The sequence below is a fragment of the Symphodus melops genome (genome assembly GCF_947650265.1).
Source record: "Symphodus melops genome assembly, chromosome: 1".
Taxonomy (NCBI): domain Eukaryota; kingdom Metazoa; phylum Chordata; class Actinopteri; order Labriformes; family Labridae; genus Symphodus; species Symphodus melops.
This window is the reverse complement of record NC_136691.1, coordinates 12,366,393-12,387,915: the sequence shown is the minus strand read 5'-3', so window position 1 is coordinate 12,387,915 and position 21,523 is coordinate 12,366,393. Positions and strand designations below refer to the sequence as shown.

Here is a 21,523-nt window from a genome sequence, read left to right as displayed (position 1 = left end):
ACTAAATAGTTATTGAACGGAATAACATTTCTGGGGCACAAAACAACAACATTAGTTATTTATTGCACAGTTAATAAGTGAATAAACCAGCGTGTGTGTAACTACTGTGAAACAACATTCTGCATATTTCCATGCAGTGTATGTGTTAGACGGGACACACATTTGACCAGCAGGTGGCGCAGAGAACTCTCCTCACGGCAGCCTGAAATCTGTGGATTCACAATCATTTGAAACGTGCTCCAGTATCAGATGTGCACATCAGCTAAAGAGGACTATAATATACACTATAAGTTGTAGCTCAACCAGTATGGTCCATCGAGGGGGTAGATGAGCATTAGAATGACCCTCCCCTGAAGCCCTCTAGCATCTGTTCTCCAAATTCTCTCCAGTGCACTCTGGTAAAGACAGACGAGCACCATTCAGGGAATTTTGGCTGGCACACTGCAAAAAAACAACAACTTGTGATATAATTTTAACACGCGTGAATCTTCTTCAAATGTAGTTTATCTGAAAAACCCTAAGACGATTTTAAACGTGTCCTATTTTAAAAGAAAGACGACTTTTATTCAAATCAAGCCCTCCTTTTAATTGAGGTGGTAAATAAAGTGGAATAGTCATGCCCTTTAGTACTTGAGTAAACAGATACAGAGTGCCGTAATGTCATGCTGCTTCACAGAATAAAAATGCATTCATTTTTCTAGGTAAACATGAGATGACATTTTTAGCATGAGACATGCACCTCAGACGCTCATTTCTTGCAGTGTTCGCTCCGCCTCTCGGCTGTCTCCGGCGCTGCGCTTTAAATAGCAGCTGTTTAAAAGATCCTCATCATCCTCCTGTTCGCCGTGTAACCCTCAGCCCCTCTCTGCACCACAGCAGCTCCCACTCATTCACACATTTCTTCAATAAGCAGCCTCCACATCCCGCAATGTCGGCCGCAAGTACCGAGACCAGCGCCCCGCTGCCCACCGCTGGAAGTCGGGTATTCTTCCAACCTGCGAACGGCGTCGCCTGTGTGGGAACCGGTCCCATCACCGGGGACGACCCGGTGCAAAAGAAACAGGGCAAAGTGACTGTCAAGTACGACAGGAAAGAGCTGCGGAAAAGACTGGTGCTGGAGGAGTGGATCATCGAGCAGCTCAGCGAGTTGTACGACTGTGAGGTGAGTGGACACGCGCGCTATTGTCACATAAGGACACGGAGAGAGCGAGAGAGACAGGTTGACAAAGACAAGTGAAGCCGAGTGAAGGACATACAGAGGAACTTGTCATCTTTAGATTCTGTGCCAATTTTATTGATTTTAACAATTATCTGTCATATGCCCACCAAATCCATCAAACAGCCTGTCCCTTCAGGTTTATGGAGTCTCTTTGTCCTCTGCTGTCGCTTCTGTCGAGGCGAGAGTGCAGGGATGTTGAAACCACACTAAATCTGTCTGGTGTAGTTACGTGGCTGTTCGCTGGACTGCTGTTCACTCTCTGGAGTGCTGTGTTGTCTCCTCATTTTATCACGTCCATCTTTCAGGTGCAGAGAGAAAGAGAAAGGTGGATGGCTGGTTCGTCTAAATAAATCAGTGCGAGAGAAACCGCACGGTTGCGCCTTTTACGCACCGATCGCGTTTTTCATTCTTTGGGAGATTACAATCACTTTACTGTACGTCTATTAAATTATTGCTGTAACTGGTTTGCACGAGTATTTTAAACAGTAAGGAGTCATACTAGTGTTTCCCTGATGTAAAAAAAGTGACTATTTTCTCCGTGAATTAATTCTTCTGACGTTTCTGTGGCACATTTCCGACCCTCACCTTTCAAGAATGGATATGTCGCCAGACAATATTGACTGCCCGATTATTCTGCGCTCTCACGTTCACAAGTCACATTATGAAGGGTTGAACACAGGAGGGGCTGCGTGAAGTGTGTGTGGGGAAAAAAAAGGAGAGATGGGGATGGCAGATAGAGAGATATACCATAGGTGATGTAGAAGTGTGTGTGTGTGTGTGTGTGTGTGTGTGTGTGTGTGTGTGTGTGTGTGTGTGTGTGTGTGTGTGTGTGTGTGTCCCCGCTGCTACACAGTATGCTGCCATATCGAGCTAAGAGGGGGGATGGGGTTGCACAAGGGGGAGCAGAGGAAAGAAGGGCAGTGGGTTAAGGATGTGCTGATGCTGTGACTCTCCTCACCAGCCAATCACCTCCTCATGGCTCTGACGCCCTTCCTGGAAAAAGAGGGTCTGCACAAACTACTGTATGCACACACACACACACACACACACACACACACACACACACACACACACACACACACACACCAGAGGCATACAGTATGTCTACCACCTTGCCCGCATATCAGGGATGTAGCAGGTTGTGTGAGCATGTAGGCACACATGTACACACAAACCTGTCAGAAAGCACCGGAATCTCATAAGGATGCAGACATTTTTGCACTTCCAGGTATTCGTTGTGGTTGTGTGTGGAGGTAATTATGCCTATAGGTTATGCTGTTTCTAAGATTGATGGCAGGTTGTTTGCATGTGCAGAAGGGAAACACCTGCACAAATCACAGCTGGACTCTTAATGTCAACATCAAAGCATGATTTTCTGTCTCGGTTTGTCTCTCTGCTGACAGAGCATTGCAATGCAAATCCTTTCTCCCCATACTGTAGGCAAATTGACTATCATCATGTTCGGGTAGCCATGATCAGTCCCTGTAGCTCCAAACAGCTCTAACCTCAGAAGCATTTCCCAAAGTGAATCTATTCTGCAGCCATAAGCTACTATTTTGGCTGTCCTCTTGTTTGCAACCTTTTCCCCCATTGTATCGTCCTGCGTTTCTCATTCAAGTTGAATAAAGGGCAGCATAGCCTGTCTGAGTGTGGACCAGGTTTACATTTCAAAGCTGAGCTCTTGGATGTGTCAGTCCACCGTCAGCAGGTGTGCTTGATCTACAAGTTATGTGATGCTTCCCCCCACGCGAATTGACTGTTGTTTGATGTTTGGATGAAAGGTTGGAGAGCACCGGGCCAATATTGATCCATGGGAGTCACGTTTTGGTCAGGCACTGTTTCCACTTTATCCTTCAACTTGTGATTTGTTTAATGCAAATGTATGTTTAGCATCTAAATAAATCACAGGATGCAGTCAGTCTTTTTTCCATTATTGCATTACTGCATGAAAAAGTCTTCCCTCTTGTATTCTCATTTTTCTTGAGCAGCATCACACCTCCTCACATCTTTCACTAAACAAAATGGGATAATATAACATGATAATCCCGGGGTACGTCTGACATCATGCTGGCTAGAGGAAGAAGCACAGTGTTGACTGCTGGTAGAGAGCAATGCAACAGACGACAACGCATAATAAAGCCAGTGCATCATTATTTTGACATGTTGTCACTTTGGTGCATTGTTGAGGCTTACTTTCATCCGTGCATCTATCCAATCATCCATGAATAGATAGACCGTGGCAGTGTTTGAGTAAGTGCACTTAAACTGCTCTGCTGGCGATGTTTTTCGTCACAGGGCTGTAAATAGGAAGTTACACACTCTGAATGTTTGTTAACACCTCCCTGTTCAGACTTACACACAGGAGTGTATATGTTTTGGTGTGTGTCTTATAGGGCGAGGAAGAGACTGCTGATTTGACTGTGGCAGGCAGGCTTAAAGGTCAGCCTCTGTATCAGTTTCATAGGAAAACCTGATACTGAAGGACATCACGCAGTGGGTTTGTGTAAGGGTGAGCTGATGTATTTTAATAGTGTGCCAAAAGGGGTTAATTCAAACAAATTGAATTTTGTTTTCAATTACCGGAACACAGGAGAAGAGTTTATTAGATGTAACACAAAACAACTTTAAAAAAAAGGAGAAAAGAATATAATGTATTAAAAATATTTTTTATCGGCGTGAATAACTTGCTATTAAGAGATCACCAAAAAAAAAAGGTAAAAATGCTGTTTTCTTGCTAAGGTTCATATGAGAAGATTGATTCCACTCTCATGTCTGTACAGTAAAAGGAAAGTTAGCGACACAAAGCTTAGCATAAAGATTGGCAATAAGGCATTAAGGCTAGCCCAGTTCAAAATGTCAAAGTTACAAAACTCCACCTTGTGGAACCTCTAACACTAACTGGACAACACATCATAGTTGTGTTTCATATTTACTGTTTTTTTTATTTTTTAAGTTTACTGTTCACAAGGTGTTGCTAGCTTCATTTAGCATGCGCATACAAGAGTGGTATTGTTACTCTTTCCTGGAAATGTAGACATTTCTCTAACCTTGAAACAAACATTATGCTTATGTAAAGTATTTATTACAGTGATATTGTTTCGCTGAAAGGGACGATGTCTGTAAATTATTTCAGGCAAACAACTCAAGCTGCACTGTTTACACACTGACGTGTCATTCTCACAATCTCAGATCACACACGTCCCTTCAATGGTGAGATCTAATTGAACTGCAAGATATCCTTTTTCTTTTCTCTCCCCCTGCTGTTTTACTGCTTTGCTGTCTTGTACCAGTGCTGCACCACACCAGCATCTACTTGGCTCCGACTGGGGTTTCAGATATTATGTCATCATCACTTCTCAATTTCTGCACGTAAAATACATTTTCGAGGAGTGACAAGGTCGGAGCCTCGATGCCAAACTCAAATTATGTTCTGCTGCTGCAATAAATCTTTGAAAACAATGTAAATGTGAGTTTTCTGATTGAAATGTTTCTTAAAGTATTTTGTTGAATTATTTTGTCGGTGGTCAGTTTACATTTTCCTCGACCTCTGTTCTTCTTTAACTCTGTGGGCGACAGGATAACTGAAGGTGAGTTCTGTTAGAGATTGATTTCACTCTCCTGGGATTGCCTCACTTCATTTCAGCACTCAAAGGACAGATAGAAAAGTAAATAAAGGAGACAGAGGGGGGATGCGTTAATAGAGAGAAGGCCTGTGACGCAAACTTTGACTACAGCTGCTTATTCTCTGCTTGTCATTTTCTTCTACATTGATGTCAGTCATTCTTAGTTGTGTAACACAACAAATAAGATCTTGTAGTATTAAAAAACATTCTGATATATGTAATAAAGATAATTTATGATGCTAATCTTAATTCTCACAGATTGCATTAGGTCAATAATAATAATGTTGTTATTTCGTCTTTATGTTAAATTAGTGATGTAGGACTGGAAGTATAATTTTCTCATTACCAACTCATCATTAAGAAGCCCACCATGGGGGTCTTTAACCAGACTGTATGGGATTATTGCAGAGGTCAAGTGTGTCTGTTTGAAGGTCAGAATGTGACAGCACAGTGATTTTTCTGTTTGTCTTTCTGAGAGCACCTCAACACAATCAATGGAGGATGCTGGGAAAAGGCCACTATTCTGCTTATTTGTGAGAGTAACCGAGCAGAAGATACTGATGGAGTAGTAAATCTGTTGTTGGTCTGCAGACTCTGCAGTTGTGTGTGTGTGTGTGTGTCTGTGTGTGTGTGTGTTGTCGGGGTGCATGCAGCAGAACGTATTGCCCTACTTTTTCATAGCTGGCCGTCAATAGAGCCCCACTCAATGAAGCATATTCATGTGCACAGACACTGCAGACATGCAGCGCTCATGCCCTCGGGCCATGTGTGTATTTGTGTGTGTTGCTGTGTGTCTGTTCATGTCTTTGGGTTTGAAGGGGTGTGCGATAGGTCCTCCATATTTTTCTTTTTGGGTTGATGATGGGCCACTGCTTCATGGCAGATTTTGGGTGACCAGCATTCATGAGTTCTTATTCATAGATGGATGAGCATGGGTCCTCAACATGTAGACACACACAACACACAAAAGCACACACAGTTCCTGGTGCACATTGGACCAAATGGAGCAAGAGATTGAGGAGACCTTCTCACAGATAATACAAACTCCTCAGCCCTGTCCCCTTTCTTTTGAAATAACCATCACAACAACACGGGAAAGGGAACCACATTTCCCTCACGTTATTTGTCGGAGGGCTAAATCACAGTCGTCTTTGTGTATCCGTATGACAAGCATTTCAGAGTCCAGGGTTTGTCCCTGACTTCTCTCTCCCTCAAATCTGCACTTGCTTCTACTCTAGGTGGACAAAACATCAACATCTTAATCCTATTATTAACTACTCCCCCCCATGCCTGTTTCCTGTGACCTTGTCAATAACATTCAACCTTTACTTGCCTTTCATGGTGCTCTGGCTGGGAATGTATCATGTGAACGTCACATAGCAGCAGAGGAGGAGTAAACACTGCAATTCAATCCAAGTCATTAGCAACATTCAATAGTTTTAGGAGTAGCATGCGGGATAAGCACACACACATATTGACACACAGTGAGAGAATGCTACTGGATACACTGTTGATACTGTGCTGCAGGCATTTGTGGAGTACATCATCATTATTCAAAATGTCATAGATCATTTCTAACAGTGGATACATTTGAGTCAACTCAGTGATTATTTTAGCACATCTCACAGCAAGTAAAGCCGGGTGATTATGATGTACATTTTGGTGCTCTAAACCCATCTGAAACGAATCAATGTCCATAAAAATCCAAATATCAAAATGTTGAACATAAAAGAGAAGGGAGAAACGTGGCAGAGCAGATTGGGAGTTAAACAGATAAAGAGGAAGAAAATACGCACATCCTAAGCTTCGGTCCACAATGAGTTTTATTAATTTATTGATCTGAGCCAGGCAGACAGACGCACCAATCGGGAGACATAGTTAGCCAATGTGGTGTTTGTTTTAATGGGCGACCCTGATGTGTTTATGGATCTGTTGGGGAAGGTCATTGTCGTGTTTGTTATCTGTATTCGGAAAAGGCCGATGTGCTACTCTCCTCCATTCGAACTTCACAGACCTAAAATAAACACTTGTTTGCCGTCCATGTCCAAGCCTGTGTTGACACATCTCATGTCACACCTGCAGACACATTCATCTGCTGCTAAACTAATCAAACGTGTTGAAAGGAGTCGGCCTTTTAGTGGGCAGAAAGCCACCAGCTGTTGAAACTGTCATAAACACAACACGCTGTAGAAAGGTGTCGGATGTCTTAGAAGCAAAAAGAGCGAGCAGAGGTCAAACTGGGTTTGTTCCCCTTTCTGTCACCTTTTTCAAATGGTTCATCCTGCTGTCGTTCTCTACGCTCTTTTTCAAACACTTCTTTTGACCCACCTCGCACCAAGCTGTGTTTTAACCTCCTCTGCTTCTTCCTCTCTGTAATATTCCTTTCAGATTTCTGTTCCGCCATCATCCTTGTGGCTTTTACATACATGCAGATTAGCACTTCAATGTCTTGTGGTGCGCTACTTTAATCACACACCTTCCAAGCATACAGACAGTTTTAATAGCTGTGTCAGTAACGAGATAACCTTGCCAAGAAGGATGCATACCGCCGAAGTACTTAGTATGGAAATTAATCGTTACTCAATATGAAAGAAAAAAATCCTATTAGTATGTGACTATCACCCCGAGGAAAAAAAGGAAAGAAGGTGAAAATGGGAACACACTCTGATCATGTTGGATTCAAAAATTGAATTAAGGCAAGTTTTCATTTAATTTATTTATGTTAGTCACTCCGTGTCTTTTATGGGTTTTTTTTATTTTTTTTTTATTTCATCAGCCCTGTATTGCTTACTGTGCTTATGGGCTTAGCTGTGATCCTATAAAGCTGTCATGGTGTTTTTTTTATGTTAAACTCTTGGAGGAATATAAGAATAGAAAAATCAAGAAGAGAGTGTCTGTGGGATATTCAAATTAATCGTAAGTCTTGCAAATAAAGGGCATTGTGGTTCAAAAAAAGTGACCTTGAGCTCATGATCAAGTGAAGATGATTATGATATCTTTTCTTAATGCAGATCAACATTTGAAAAGTCTTTGTTCAGCCATACCGTTTTTTCACTCTTAGGTTTGTATTGAAGGATTTTGTCTGCAATTGAAAAGAGAAGGAACATGGGAAATAGTAGGATTGTGAAAATAGAAAGCTGCTGTTGGCGTGCGTAAAAAGGAAGAGATGTTGACTTTTCACTCTCACACTGACTTTCTTGTCTTCGTCTGACGTCTCCTCCCATCCCAAGTTGATCCAGTTAATCACTGGGTTTCATTGTCAGCAGGCACACACAGTTTATAAACTGGCTTGTGTACTAACGCTGATTCACTCTCTGTGGTTTGTTGGCACTGTGAACAAATGCGAAACACTGCTGTCGTTCACGCGTGCCTGTGAGAGGGCGGATGAAGGGAGAAGGAGAAAAGCAAAAGTTTGAGAGAAGGAAGATTATTGTTTTGACTTTCAAAGTCAACCGAGTGTGTTTATGATGGTCTGTATTTTATGTGTCTTCACAGTTGCTCACATTTGATAGCAAAGGATCCAATAAGTATCTTATCTTACATTTGTAGAAAATAATGCATTTTAAGTGCTAAAATGGTTTATTGTTACAAATTACTGCTCCTATCTCTTCACTATAAAAACGTTTTTTTCTAAGCACAGCTGAATTTGAATAAATCCATTCATTGGACTGGAGGCCATCTTTTGACTCTGATTCTACTGATGTTTTAAGTCCAGTTTGGCTTGAAGCTGTGGTTGGCAGAGAGCAAAGATCCAAATGTGCCCCAGCTGTCAATATATTAGCCTCAGGGATGGACTGCATGCCTGATAAATACACAACTCAAATAGTCATGCTCTCCCAGACCACAAAACTGTGAAACGGAGTCACTAGAAGAATCACAGATGTTGGCATCTTTATGGCTGAATTTAAACCAATACAGAGTCTTTTTTAAATCAGGACTGTAACGAGTTTGACCTTGTATAGAAATAATACATCACTGCGGGTGTACATATATTCTATACTAGGAACTTTAAAAATTTATGAAGGTGGATATAAGTTACCAGTTAGAAAGCTTATAACGTATATCAAGCTGCTTACCAGGTCTGAGAAGTCTGCAGTAAAGCTATACGAAATTTGCATTTCATGATTTGTAGATGACCTTTTTTCCCCCTGCAATAATGTGAATTGTAATTGTTTTTTCTTTAAGCAGTTAATAACAACGTGATGAAATCAGTTGCAGAGCATATTTAATAACAGGCATGTGGATGCAAAGCACTTTTCAGTAGCTGAAAATGAAATACCGATGGCTAGCCATAGATAATAGTCGCCTGTTGACAATGTGACCACAAGTTTGGGAAACCTCTTTACAACATGAAGACGGCCTTCATCTGGGATTGCTCAAGCATGACTTTTTGTATTCTTCTGCCAGTTCAAACTGCTGCTGAATGTTGTTGATGTCTAACTAACATTAAGTTCAGGAGTCAAGGCCTCTTTTCAATTGAACAAAACCGAGACAAGTTCACTGAACCATAATACATTTATTTTCCAACATAAAAAGTTTCTAAAGCTATTTGAAATGCATCTAAAGAAGAACAATGGTGGCTTCAGTGTGTGGCTCACCATCACATATGTCAAAGTATAATTGGACCAACTTTGGAGAATGACTAAAAAATTGAGTCTGATTACACCTGATAAAGGAAATCCAAAGCTAACTTTCACTACATGTCAAAGATATGCATGTCAGGACTGTCATAAGTCCTTTTCCGTCTACCTCCACTGCCTCAAGTCAAGGAAATATGTTCTTAGAAAGAGGAAAAGCACCACCTAGGTGCAGTTACAATATTGTATGCACTAAATACATTATATTATATTACTGTGCTGATGTAAACAGAGTTGAGCCTTTTATTGATTATTGTTCTTTATTGAAATAAAACAAGAAAAAAAGGGGGTAGCACTTGTAACTTTGTACTGTGCTCATATTTTTTGTCCCTTATAAGAAAGAAAAAATAGAGTTGAGCCACAGAGACAAGTTCCTTCATTGTATGGATCCAAACTGATTTTGTGGAGCAGTTTTTTGAGGCACATTTTCCCTTCCACGGCTCCAAACACCTATTTTACCCGTGAGAGTATCGATGGAAGTTGCGCTTTCAAAACAAACGAGGGCTACTGAAACCCAAATCAAGCACATCATTAAGGAGTGAATGAATAATGAAGACATTATCATCACAATTAGATTCAACAATTCAGCATGCAGCAACTCGGTTATTTTTGGCTGAAGTTCTCCTTTGAGGATTTATTCCTCCTCCCAGCCTTAGTTTTCTACCACTTCTCCTCTCTGATATACGGTGTCCTCTAGAGTACAGCTGAATCAGCGTGGGAAAGAGCCTTTGCTGCATGCAGCAGCTAACTTTATACAGTGAAGTCACATCATCCGTGCTGCATGGTTTCAGCAAACTGCATTGCCGAAGGATACGGAGGAAAGAAGAGCTGCAGAAGCATCTTCTTTTGTTACTGCTTCAAGTTATTTGCTTGACATTTTATTTGAGACATGGAAAACCTGCATGGGACGCCTGACAAACCCTCTCCAGCTGTTTTATCATTTCTCTCACATCCACATAGGCCTCTCAGCTATCTTAATTGTTCCCCCCTCAAACCCCTTCCTTTAATGTGCAGTGCTCACGCTCCCATCCCTCATCTCACCCGGTCTCAGAAGATAAATTCATCCCACCTTGAGCTCCTCCTGGCTTTGATGTGACACAGCGTGGCAGTGTAGCGAGAGAGGAAGAAAGCTGAGCTGTGAGGTTTGACTGTGTTGCGCAATCCTCCTCTTCTTTCTCCTCTGCTCCATCAGTGACCCACTTATCTGTGCGCTCCCCATCTCCCCGCATCTCACTTTCTTCCCATTCTAATTATGAGTCTTTAACATACCTCTCATCATTTATTTTCACTTCTCCTTCACTGTTTTGTCACCTCTTATCTCCGCATGGTGTCTAATTTAACAAACATTCCTTATTTTCTTTTTTGCCCTATTTCATATTTTTGTTCCTTTTATCTGTTTACGATATCATCTCAACATTGTAAACACCTCTTTACTGTTAAATGACACTTTCCTTGCCAGTTCTTTGTCTCTCTTTTTTTTCCTGTTTCCTCTGCAGTCTTTATCACCTGCATACAGAGCTGTGATATAAGAAGTGTGTGCTCAATATTATCGATGTTATGTGGGGATCTGGGATGTTATAGCCACATGCTGTGTAATTAAGAAACTCACCTTCAATATGACAATACAAGCAGAGACTGCATGTTCCTGTGCTCTCTTCAAAACAGGGCGATAACCAAACCGTCTCTGTCTCTGTGTCTTCACACTGAATGATAGAAAGCAGTGTCGACTGCTAAGCCTCCGTGTTTGACTTCTCTACCTGATGCCCTGACTTTCCAAATGAAAGCTTTTGGCCAAAGTAGTTATCCTTTTTCTAACTTTCAACACTAGCAGGCTCAAGTAAACCACTTTTTTTTTTTTTTTGAAGGTTTCACTTCATAGGCATAGGTTTCTTTTGTATTTCTTCATTAAAAGCCGTTTCAGAAATCAAACACTTGCAGTCAGATGATACTTTGCATTTAGACAAGGGCTGCCAAACAATGAACATCTTTAATCACTGTAACATTTCAATAATTCATTGCAATTTAATACATTTTGAATTAGTTGAAATTAAATTATTTTGCATTTCAACATACACGTTTGCCTCTTATTCCTAATCATAAGCTGAAAGTACTTTACTTTCAGCCTGCTGTTATTTTGAAAAAAAAGTAAGGACCTTCTGGTGGATCGAAAGTCACATCAATAACTTAACCATGGCAAAAGAAGCTCATCACTGTAACTAAGACACTGCAGAGGAGGTAAAGATATTTACTGTGTTGTGAAACTGCACATTCACAAATTCAGGCGTAAATATTTACTTATGTATTGTATATATTTAGATTTTTTTATTTTTTTTAAAAAGGCTACTGTACAGTCCTATGCTACCTTTTCAGCTATAGAATTATTCTATGTCTTTAACGGAAGTCTTGCAATTCATATATACATGCGTGCACCCCCTTACCTAATGACACCCCTTGCTGCCTTTACCATTGGCTTTAGCTCACTATTAATAGTGATGGTGCTTCATGCACATGTTAGCTAGTAGACGTATTCATTGTGTCATTATTTGTAGATTGTGGGCATGGCACATTTAAGCTACACTGATACATTGAAAACATACATACTATATAATTATCTTCTCACAACTGGCATTAAAAAAACAACTTCAGCAATTACCTCTTCTGGAAATCTTAGCTGCTGTTCCATACAACTGAACTGGTAGTTCTAGTTCATATATTAGACCAAGAATAGGATCGATCATGAATCACTTGGCCGTGTGAAGTGATTTCCTGTCAGAAGGAGAAGTTGATGTATTGTTTGAATAGAGTGTGAATGGAGGTGAATGGCTTGTTGTGAGTCACAGGGTCGGGCTGCATACGTTAGCTTTGATTCACCTCTACGCAGACGAACCAGACTGAACACGCTGCCAGCTGCTCGGCTTTCAGTGAAAACAAGTCTGACACACGTGCACACTCACTTTCTCCACACACATATAACATGCCGGCTGTCAGTCTTGCTCCTTCTTTCTCTCTCTCTCTTTGGCAAATTCCTTGTTTACTCACTAGCCAAAAGAAAGACTGAAGTAGCATTCATTACAACACTGCTCCTTGTTGTCTCTCTGATCAGCTCCACAGAACTGTATTTTCCCCCTGCTACATCCATATGACTGTGCCCTCGTTTGTAATAAATGCTGCATTTATTCTTATCCAGCACAGACGCACAAAATGTCTTATTGTTTAACACATGGAAACAACACACTTAGTATGTATCTTTGATCTCATACCTCCACAAAACAGTTATCCTCTACTCTTTTATTTAGTCATTCTCATACAAACTCAAAAGACTAGAAGCACTTATGTCCATTTTCCATCAGGTTGTTCTTCATGTCTGTCCAGTAGTTCATGGTTGCATTTCGTGCTGCTTAAAGACACATAAAAAAAACCCAAAAACAAAAGTAAACATCTCTTGTTGTACCTCAGTTAGAGAGTACCTCGCATCTGCCATGAAATATGTATTCTAAGAGTGTACAAATTACATGACTGTTTTAATCTTCAGCTGTAACCACTAAAAAAAAATCTGACCTTGCCATGGCATCATTTTGAATGTGTGTTCCAGTGAATGTGTTAGTCTTGCATGTCCATTTTTGTCTCCTGACATTGCGCGCTGTCATTTTGTCACCCTTCCGCTGCTGGCAAGATGGGAGGTTATTTTCCCTGGGGCTACTGGGTGTGACCTCAACTATTTTAGGCTCTCAATCACCAACCGGACGAAACGACAGTCAGTGTTTATCTGCATGTTAAGTGGGTTGACGAGTGTTTCCATTCTTGTCAGTGCATGCAGTGTTTTTATCACACTCAGGTTCTTTCTATCAAGCTCAACAGAGGGCCAAAGCCCTGTGGTGAGCGTTTCTCTGAAGGAGATTGATGGTGGCAAAAGTGTTTTGTGTGTGTGTGTGTGTTTTGTGTGTGTGTGTGTGTGTGTGTGTGTGTGTGTGTGTGTGTGTGTGTGTGTGTGTGTGTGTGTGTGTGTGTGTGTGTGTGTGTGTGTGTGTGTGTGTGTGTGTGTGTGTGTGTGTGTGTGTGTGTGTGTGTGTGTGTGTGTGTGTGTGTGTGTGTGTGTGTGTGTGTGTGGGAGGGAGATGATTTGCACGTCGCTGGCAATTGACTGCAGTCATGCTTCACACACAGACCATGCTTGCCCTAGTCATCACCAATCACAGTGACAGGGGGTGAAGGACCGTTTGCTGACAAGGGAAGAGTCAAACACACACACACACACACACACACACACACACACACACACACACTAACTGACTTTCACTATAGAAATGCTGGTTTTGAATCTATTTTGTGTCATTCTGTCATTTGGCTCAAGGTGCCTGTCAACCTTTTGGGACCTAAAGAAATCATTTAGCTGCCCTGTTTATATTTTCAACAGCCTTTTATAAAACCTGAAGCCATGTAAAATAATCAAGCTAAAGAATCTAAAAATCGCAACCAGGTGTATCCTTACCTCCTTTTTTTTTTAATGCAATTTGATATTTATAAAAGGTTGTAGCTGAATCACAAAACAATCCCATTAACTGAACCATATCTTTTTTTCTGTCAGAAAGGTTTGTTGGATATGTTGCATGTTACACCACAACTACCACCCACCAGTCAGTAAAATAACTTGTCTCTATGCTGGTGTTGTGCATTTGCATCTAACCATAGTCCTTTGGTTCACACCTGCACACACACACACACACACACACACACACACACACACACACACACACACACACACACCTGCACACACACACTTCTAAACTAATAGATGACAGCCTTTGATATGTTCCGCCACATTCCCCTCATTTCTCCTAGTCTCTTTTTCTGTTTCTTAAACGAGGTGGGATTTAAGACCGAGACCTCCTCGCTAAGACGCAGAGAGAGAGATTTCAGGGAAGAAGGTCGGAGCAGGGTCTCGTTTGTAGTGAGACTGAGGTGCTTAAAATGCTGCTTGTGTAAAGGCCTCTTAGCGGCTCAGGAATAAGGATGAATGTGGGTTAGCCTTGTGTGTAAGTGTGTGTGTGTGTGTTTGAACAAATGCAAATGAGATATGTGCAAGCCAGGAGTGTCACTAAAGTCAGGTTTAATTTAGACATGTAAACCACTACCAATGTGGTGTTTAAATATTTAAAGAACATACATTTCTGTAAATGTATCCTCAGATTTATGGACTAAAGATAAAGTCATTCATCTGTACTTACACTGAGAAAATGCAGGGAACCTGATTTGCTTTTTGTCGTTTCAAGTTGTATTTTTCAGCTAATTCAATTCTGTACACATCAACCCACCAACCAACATAAAAAGTCATACTGAGCTTTAGTGCTCAGAGCTACAATCAAATCATCCTTCCATCTTTCATATTTCTGTGTTTAATACCAGCGCAAGCTCCGGGCAAAAGTTCGAGATAAACACCCACAAACACACGGCCAAGTTTAAAAGTGGATGCAGCTTTAATGTTAGTGCAATCTTGGTGAAGGGATGTAGCAATCATCTCTTTGGTTTGTGTAATTTTCTCCTTGAGAGTTTTTGTATCTTTTCTGATGCTCTCTATAGCTTATTGTTGTATAGAGAGAAAACCATTCAATACATTGTTGCTCAGAAAGAGAGGGAGAAAACTTCAAGACTTATTGGTGATACAATACCCAAATATGGAAAACAATGTGCTGAAGTTTCTGAAAGGTTGAAATGGCTCAAGAAGAGGCTGTTGATTCTTCATGCAAAAGGAGGCTGAACGTGGGTCTTTATTGAAACCCAACAATAAAGATCTTAGATGATAGAAGGTAGTTGAGAGAAGATTATAGTACTGGCAACTTTAAGCCAGACGTATAGAGGCTGAAGGTCTGAATACACAAACGTTGGTCTCCTGCAGTCCGTTTGATCCTTAAACATCTACATCCTTACTTCCCACGACACATCCAGGACAGACTTCCCCTTTGAATGAAAGCTATATTGTATATCTCAATTCTGATATGGACTTTTATCCAAAATTTGCAGAGTTCAGATTTTTTTCCTTACTAATCAGAATTCTGATAACTAGACTTACTGTAAGTATTGCTCCAAGTCAAAGGAGTAAAGTTAAAAGATGGTGCATTGACGTGCATACTCCCAGATGTTGGTATTAGGAAAGGAAAGAAGAAAATCATAGCTGTGATGGAAAGGTTGATCCTCCCTTCTTTATACCTCGTTTTGCACAGGCCTCGTGGTGAAATAAAGTGGAGCAGGAGAAAACAGGACCTTTTGAAGTGGTGGAGAGCAGAACGCAGCCTCTAACCAACAAACCACCAAACAGCCCTGCCCTGCAGTGCTGAGTAGCACAATGACATTTCCATGTGATGTTTGCTCCTAATATGCAAATACAGAGTATGTACAGGCTGTTTGGTGAGGAAATAGGGTTTTTAATACAGACTTGGCTATGTGCTTAGAGGTAGTTTGGGTTGGTTTTCATAATGTGTTTGTGTCTGAACAAAGGAAAGGCCTGTAGCAAATGTCAAACAAACACTATTTTAATGTTCTGTTTACCTCTTATTGTTTGCATGCTAGTGTTTCCTTGGCCTGCATCTCTTTTGGCAGCTAATTGATCAAGTGTTAATCTGCTTTTCAGGAGGAAGAGATGCCAGAGGTAGAGATCGACATAGACGACCTGTTGGAAGTTAACAGTGATGACGAAAGAGCCAGCAAACTGCAGGTAAACATCCACGTGTGGCTGATAGTGTTTCTGTGTTTTTTTAATGTTAGTGAATTGAAAGACATTTTTCTACTGCTGCGGCCTGCACTCACATACCTCCAGCCCTAACTGGGCCTAAACCCAGTTTTTGTTAGGAGTAGATTTGATTAACAATGGGCGCAGGTTGAAGAGTGGTTAGCTTGTGCACCACATGTACACAGGCTGTAGTCCTTGGAAGGTCCGCCTGGGTCAAATCCAAAATCTCAATTCCCCACTCTTTCTCTCTCCGATTTCCTACTCTATCCACGTTCATGTCCCTCTAATAAAGGCCCCACCAAAAAACAAAGATTGATAAGATGAACTGTTCGATCGATTAGTCTATGTGTCATGTCCACGTTATGTAACCAACCCTTACTGTTATGAAACTTAGCTCTTCCAAACATGCCAAGGCCAAAGAAGTAGCATGGAAGCCCTACATATTCTAGCAGTGGGTAAGAGCTAAAACTCTCAAGAATGTGGGTTGGATCTGACACATACCAGAGCCTGTTACTGAGAAATGATGATTGGCACAACCCTCTTTCACATCTGTCTTTCAGTTTGACCACAGACCACTGACAATATCTTGAAATGACTCCATTTTGCTGTCATCATTTAGAAAGTAAAAAACTTAAGCCAAACACCAACCAACAACAAAACAGATGACTCAGAATGTTATATTTTCTGTTGTATTTCAGTAACTAAAAAAATTGTTTTTTGAATGTAGTGAATTGTGAATTGTATTTTCTATCTTTTAAAACTGACTCAATTTCTTTTGCCTTTTTCTGCAGGAATCATTAACAGACTGCTACAAACCAACAGAGGTCAGTGTGTTTTTCTGTCTGTCTCCTACATACAATGAAACACATAATATCAATAAACTAGCAGCTCTTGGGTGTAGACAGACGTTATTATTGATGCTCATGTGAGTGCTGTTCGATCTGTAAGTGTGTCGAAGCGTCAGTGTGTTTGTGGATAATACAAGTCTGCTGACACTCATACACGTCTTTCTCTTTCAAATGTAACTTTGACCTTAATATAACAGCATGTTAGCAGTATGCTAGCAATATAACTGTTTACAACCATGCTAAACTTATCAGCAAGTTAAAAGATTTGTTAATGGTTTGCATGTGAGTGTTACTGTGGTGAGGGGTGTGTACACAGAGTGTTAAGCATCCCAGTTCGGGTAAGGTAGAGATAAGCTATTTTGGTGATTAAAAGTACAATGGACCAATCACATTAGCTCTACATACGGTGATCTCAGCCAGGCTAGACTCCCCATCTGTCATCTGTGTGTGTGTGTGCGTGTGTGTGTGTGTGTGTGTGTGTGTGTGTGTTTGGCATGAGGTCAATGTGACAACCTCTTCAAGGTCACTGCATGGTATCCAAAGCTACAGAATTATCCAGCCAGGTTGACAGCCGCTGATACGTGTCACACCTACACACACTCGTACATACACACACACTCTACTAATGCGTTGTAATCCCCTGAGAATGGAGCAGCACAGATGCCATTTTAAACACAATCCCACAAAGGAGGCGTCAGCTGGGAGATAAAAAGTGAAAGACAGAAAGGATGGAGAGAAAAGGTAACTGTGAAAAAGGTAGGGAAGATGAAAGAAGGAATGAGATCACTATACTGGGAAAATAGAAGGCATAGACAGAAGGAAATGATGGGCGAGAGGAGGAGAGAGAGGAGGAGAGGAGGGAGACAGAGGACGATAGAGGAGGGGGAGCCATCAGTAATTAGGTCATGTGCAGTGTCACCCCTGGTATAAATGAGTGGGATTATCATCCAGAATATTCTTCATCGTAGTGGTGGGCCTCAGTACAACGTCTTCCTTAAGCATAAGATCTGGGTTGTCATATTTCCTTACTGAGTTTGCTCTTTTAAAAATCCAGTATTTTTTCAAATATATATGACAGGTAGTATCACCTTAACTTTGGAGTTCATTGATTCGTTTATTTTTCAATCAGTGTAAATTCAAATAGTTTAAAGCACTAATTTTCTTATTTTTTTTGACTTGGGAATTAAGTTATTTGCTGTAGTTAGATGAGATGACTGACACCGCTTGTTTTGTTGTCACAATTTAAGAGCTTAATTTAACATTATCACTAGAACCTTAAAAACTGGGCGGTTTAAGATATAACTTATTCGGGGGGAAGACAGTTCTAAACGTTTTTTTGAATTTGGGCTACAACGCCAGTTTTTAACCCTACAAATCAGAGTTACATATTGCTCCTTTAATCTTTGGCAAAATCAGAGGTACACTTCATTCAATTACATAAATTCCATTTGGCTTGGAAATCTATTACTCACAGTTCTAATGTTTATGCTAGGATGACATTGGTATCCACTAGTTGTATATATTTTAAATCAGCACTTACCATTAGTAGTTTTAATTGTGTTGGATTCGTCTGATCTGATATCTTTGATAATCCCTAAAGACATGTTTTTTCCCTGAGTAAGGGCTGTGTGTTAGAGTATTGTGTGAAACTGCTTATCTAACCCATTTCTCCTTTTTTTTGCAGGTCTTTGTCCGTGAGTTGCTTGGCAGGATAAGGGGAATGAGAAAACTCAGTGCACCATCTAAGAAGGGCCTATAATGGCTGTAATGCCCACCATCAACCAACCACTACGTCATCTCAGCTCCACCTACTTAACCCACTTGACATGGACTCTCATCATGAAGAATAACTTATCTAAACATTACAACATTAGTAACTATTCTGCAACATGCAAACATGCACCATAGCTCCATGCATTTAGCACTTTTCATCCATTTTACAATCACATAGAATATCAAGGTATATAATAATATTGGACTGTTTAAAGGTACTTAACAAGCGGAGCCAACACGGTTCAAAAGCATCCAGCCACAATAAAAAGTAAAACCCCAGAACGTGCCAGACTGAACTGCAACTGTGCTTTAATACCAACGCCAACTTATTTTTTGAGCCATGTTACAAGCAAATGCTGTAATCGCAACAGCCATTCAGACTTCGACACAAAAAAATTTCAAAAAGGGAGGTGGACATAACATGTTTGTACTGCGGTAGGTGTGAAACTAGCTATAGCACTATGTAAACACAATGCTTCATGGTCTTTCTTTTTTTACCGAGGTATTTTGTTGTTACTTCTTTTTACAAAATGTACTGTGTGTTGCCATTTATTGTTCATGTGATTGAAATGTTGTCTTCAAGTTGTTGTGCTACTTTAAAGTCAACCCTGCTCATCCTCACTCTGCTTTCAAATGTGAGGGCTGTAGTTTTGTGTTTGTTTATAACACAAGGCGTTAATACATCAGTTATGTCCTTTTTTGTGATGTGTAAACTCTGGGAACAGTGGGGACGGTTTTGCAAACAAGACTGACATAGTGACAGTTTTGCCGTTTACTTGCTGTTCTAGAACACTTCACCACAGCAAGGCATGATGGGTGTTGCAGTTCTCTTCAGGAGGCTACAAAACCTGTATGATTGGCAGCCTTTCGCTTATTCTGTTACACCTGGTTATACATAATTCACACCTCATCAGATTACATATCAGTTCATCATCTAGGTTTAAGCACAAAGCCCAAACTTGTAAGTCCCCCCCCCCCCATCACCCTGGTACACTTTACTCTGCTAACTCACCTCTAAAACAGTGGTTGTTGTTGCCTTTAAGGACCATTCAGGATCAGTTCACTTTTTTTTTCAACACTGAAACTTAACTACTCAGAACCCAATGACAAATATGTATGAGGACAACTTGAAACTTTGACTCTTTAAACCTGTCAAGTCTTTTACGGATGAGGTGTGCCAAAACTGGGAGTATTCCATCCTAAATGTCATACTGTACGTCATGGAGGCTTTAGAGTGACACAGCGTTTCCATATAGATTGTTTTGTTCATTTTGTTACACATCAGAGTATAAAAAAATGTTGAAGACTTTTCTAGGTTGCAGAAAAATATGTTGCATAATGCCAGGAGGTTTAAGAGGTGGATTAATTTATTTATTGTCGTTAATTACCTCCCTGCACCAACACACTGAAAAACAACCTGTAAGCTCTGGCACAATCATGACTCGTGTTACTGGGTTGGGTCCAGTTTCATTTCTGAGCAGTCACACAGCTGACCGAAATGGAGCAGTCCCAAACCTGCCATGTGATTTAAACCTTCAGCGGCCAAAGACAAAAGCAGGGCAATGTTTGATTTTAACACAACACTTGCAAAGCACCCGTCATGCATGCTACCAAGAGAGAAAAAAACACTGTAAAAGAGAATAGATATGACTTATAATCAAGCAAAAAATATTAATCCTTTTTTTTGACTAAGCTAACATGTCTGACTTTATAGAACATATTTTGTGTTAAAACAACGTGACAGTCACGTTGGAGAGAATCCAGGAAATATTTGAAAAATGGTGCTGTTTTTGATGTTCTTCCCAGGTTTTGGTTGTATGAAACACATGTTCACTGTTGAGTGATGCCAGAGAAATGTGTCTGCTGGATGCGTACGCCTGAATAGGGGGCATACAGTTTAAAGCAGAATCCTCTTTGCATTCCCTTTCCTCCAATTGAAACAGGCTGGATAGATGTCATCACAACCTGCTTCCAGAGGATGATTTGATAACAAAAAAAAAAAGATCCCGATGATGTAGTGAAAGGAAATGTTAAAAGGGCCAGCCATTATAGGCAACTGTGATGTGAGAATTCGTGTTGAGGTGCGCCATAAGATTTTTTTTTTTTTTTACTGTAAGGAAACAGTTCAGGGGCAATAGGCTGATATTTTATAATTTGGGGGATTTTATGTGGAAAGTATTTTAAAAGTGTCCATACTAGAAAGCTTTAAGTTTGCATGTATTTTTTAAATCGCATGTAGAGGGGAACATTTTGTTGGCCCAATGATTTTTAATTTAAGAAATAAAACACTTTCCTTTTTATACCTTTTATTATTCATATTATAATAATTATTATGAAGACTAAAATATGACATTTTTTCAGCAGATTTGATTTCTGTACATCCACAATAAGCATTCTTGTTTTTAAAATGTAGTGTGGTGTGTGGTTTGTTTTTTGCTGATAATAAAAATGAAGGACTCTACTGTTTGAACAGAAGTCTTACATGTGTATCTGTGAGTGTTCAATGGATAAAAGATGTGTGTGCCTCTTCTATTATTACTTTTGGTGATTCATTACTTGCTTTCCTCTGAGAGTTACATATAAAACACCTGATTTTTACATTGGATATTACATCTCTGCATAACAGCCAGCAGACCGTAAAGTGTGAGGGGGGGGGACAATTGAACAAGAAAAGGAATCACAACATTTACACGCAATCA

At 40.4% G+C, this 21,523-nt stretch overlaps 1 protein-coding gene across 1 annotated transcript; it reads left to right on the top strand.

The window, feature by feature from the left end:
- Nucleotides 1–756: 756 nt before the first annotated feature.
- ppp1r14c (protein phosphatase 1, regulatory (inhibitor) subunit 14C) lies at nt 757–21,305 on the top strand. Its single transcript, XM_079337030.1, has 4 exons — nt 757–1,162; nt 16,105–16,188; nt 16,995–17,027; nt 18,736–21,305. Exons 1-4 carry the CDS (start codon nt 929–931, stop codon nt 18,808–18,810), a joined length of 426 nt encoding a protein of 141 aa, XP_079193156.1. The 5' UTR covers nt 757–928; the 3' UTR covers nt 18,811–21,305.
- The last annotated feature ends 218 nt before the right edge of the window (nt 21,306–21,523 follow it).

Excerpts from the sequence above, each read along its gene's own strand:
- ppp1r14c (XM_079337030.1), top strand. The coding sequence starts at position 929 with ATGTCGGCCGCAAGTACCGAGACCAGCGCCCCGCTGCCCACCGCTGGA. Across the intron at positions 1,163-16,104 it reads GCGAGTTGTACGACTGTGAG|GAGGAAGAGATGCCAGAGGT; the intron begins GTGAGTGGACAC and ends TCTGCTTTTCAG. Across the intron at positions 17,028-18,735 it reads ACTGCTACAAACCAACAGAG|GTCTTTGTCCGTGAGTTGCT; the intron begins GTCAGTGTGTTT and ends TTTTTTTTGCAG.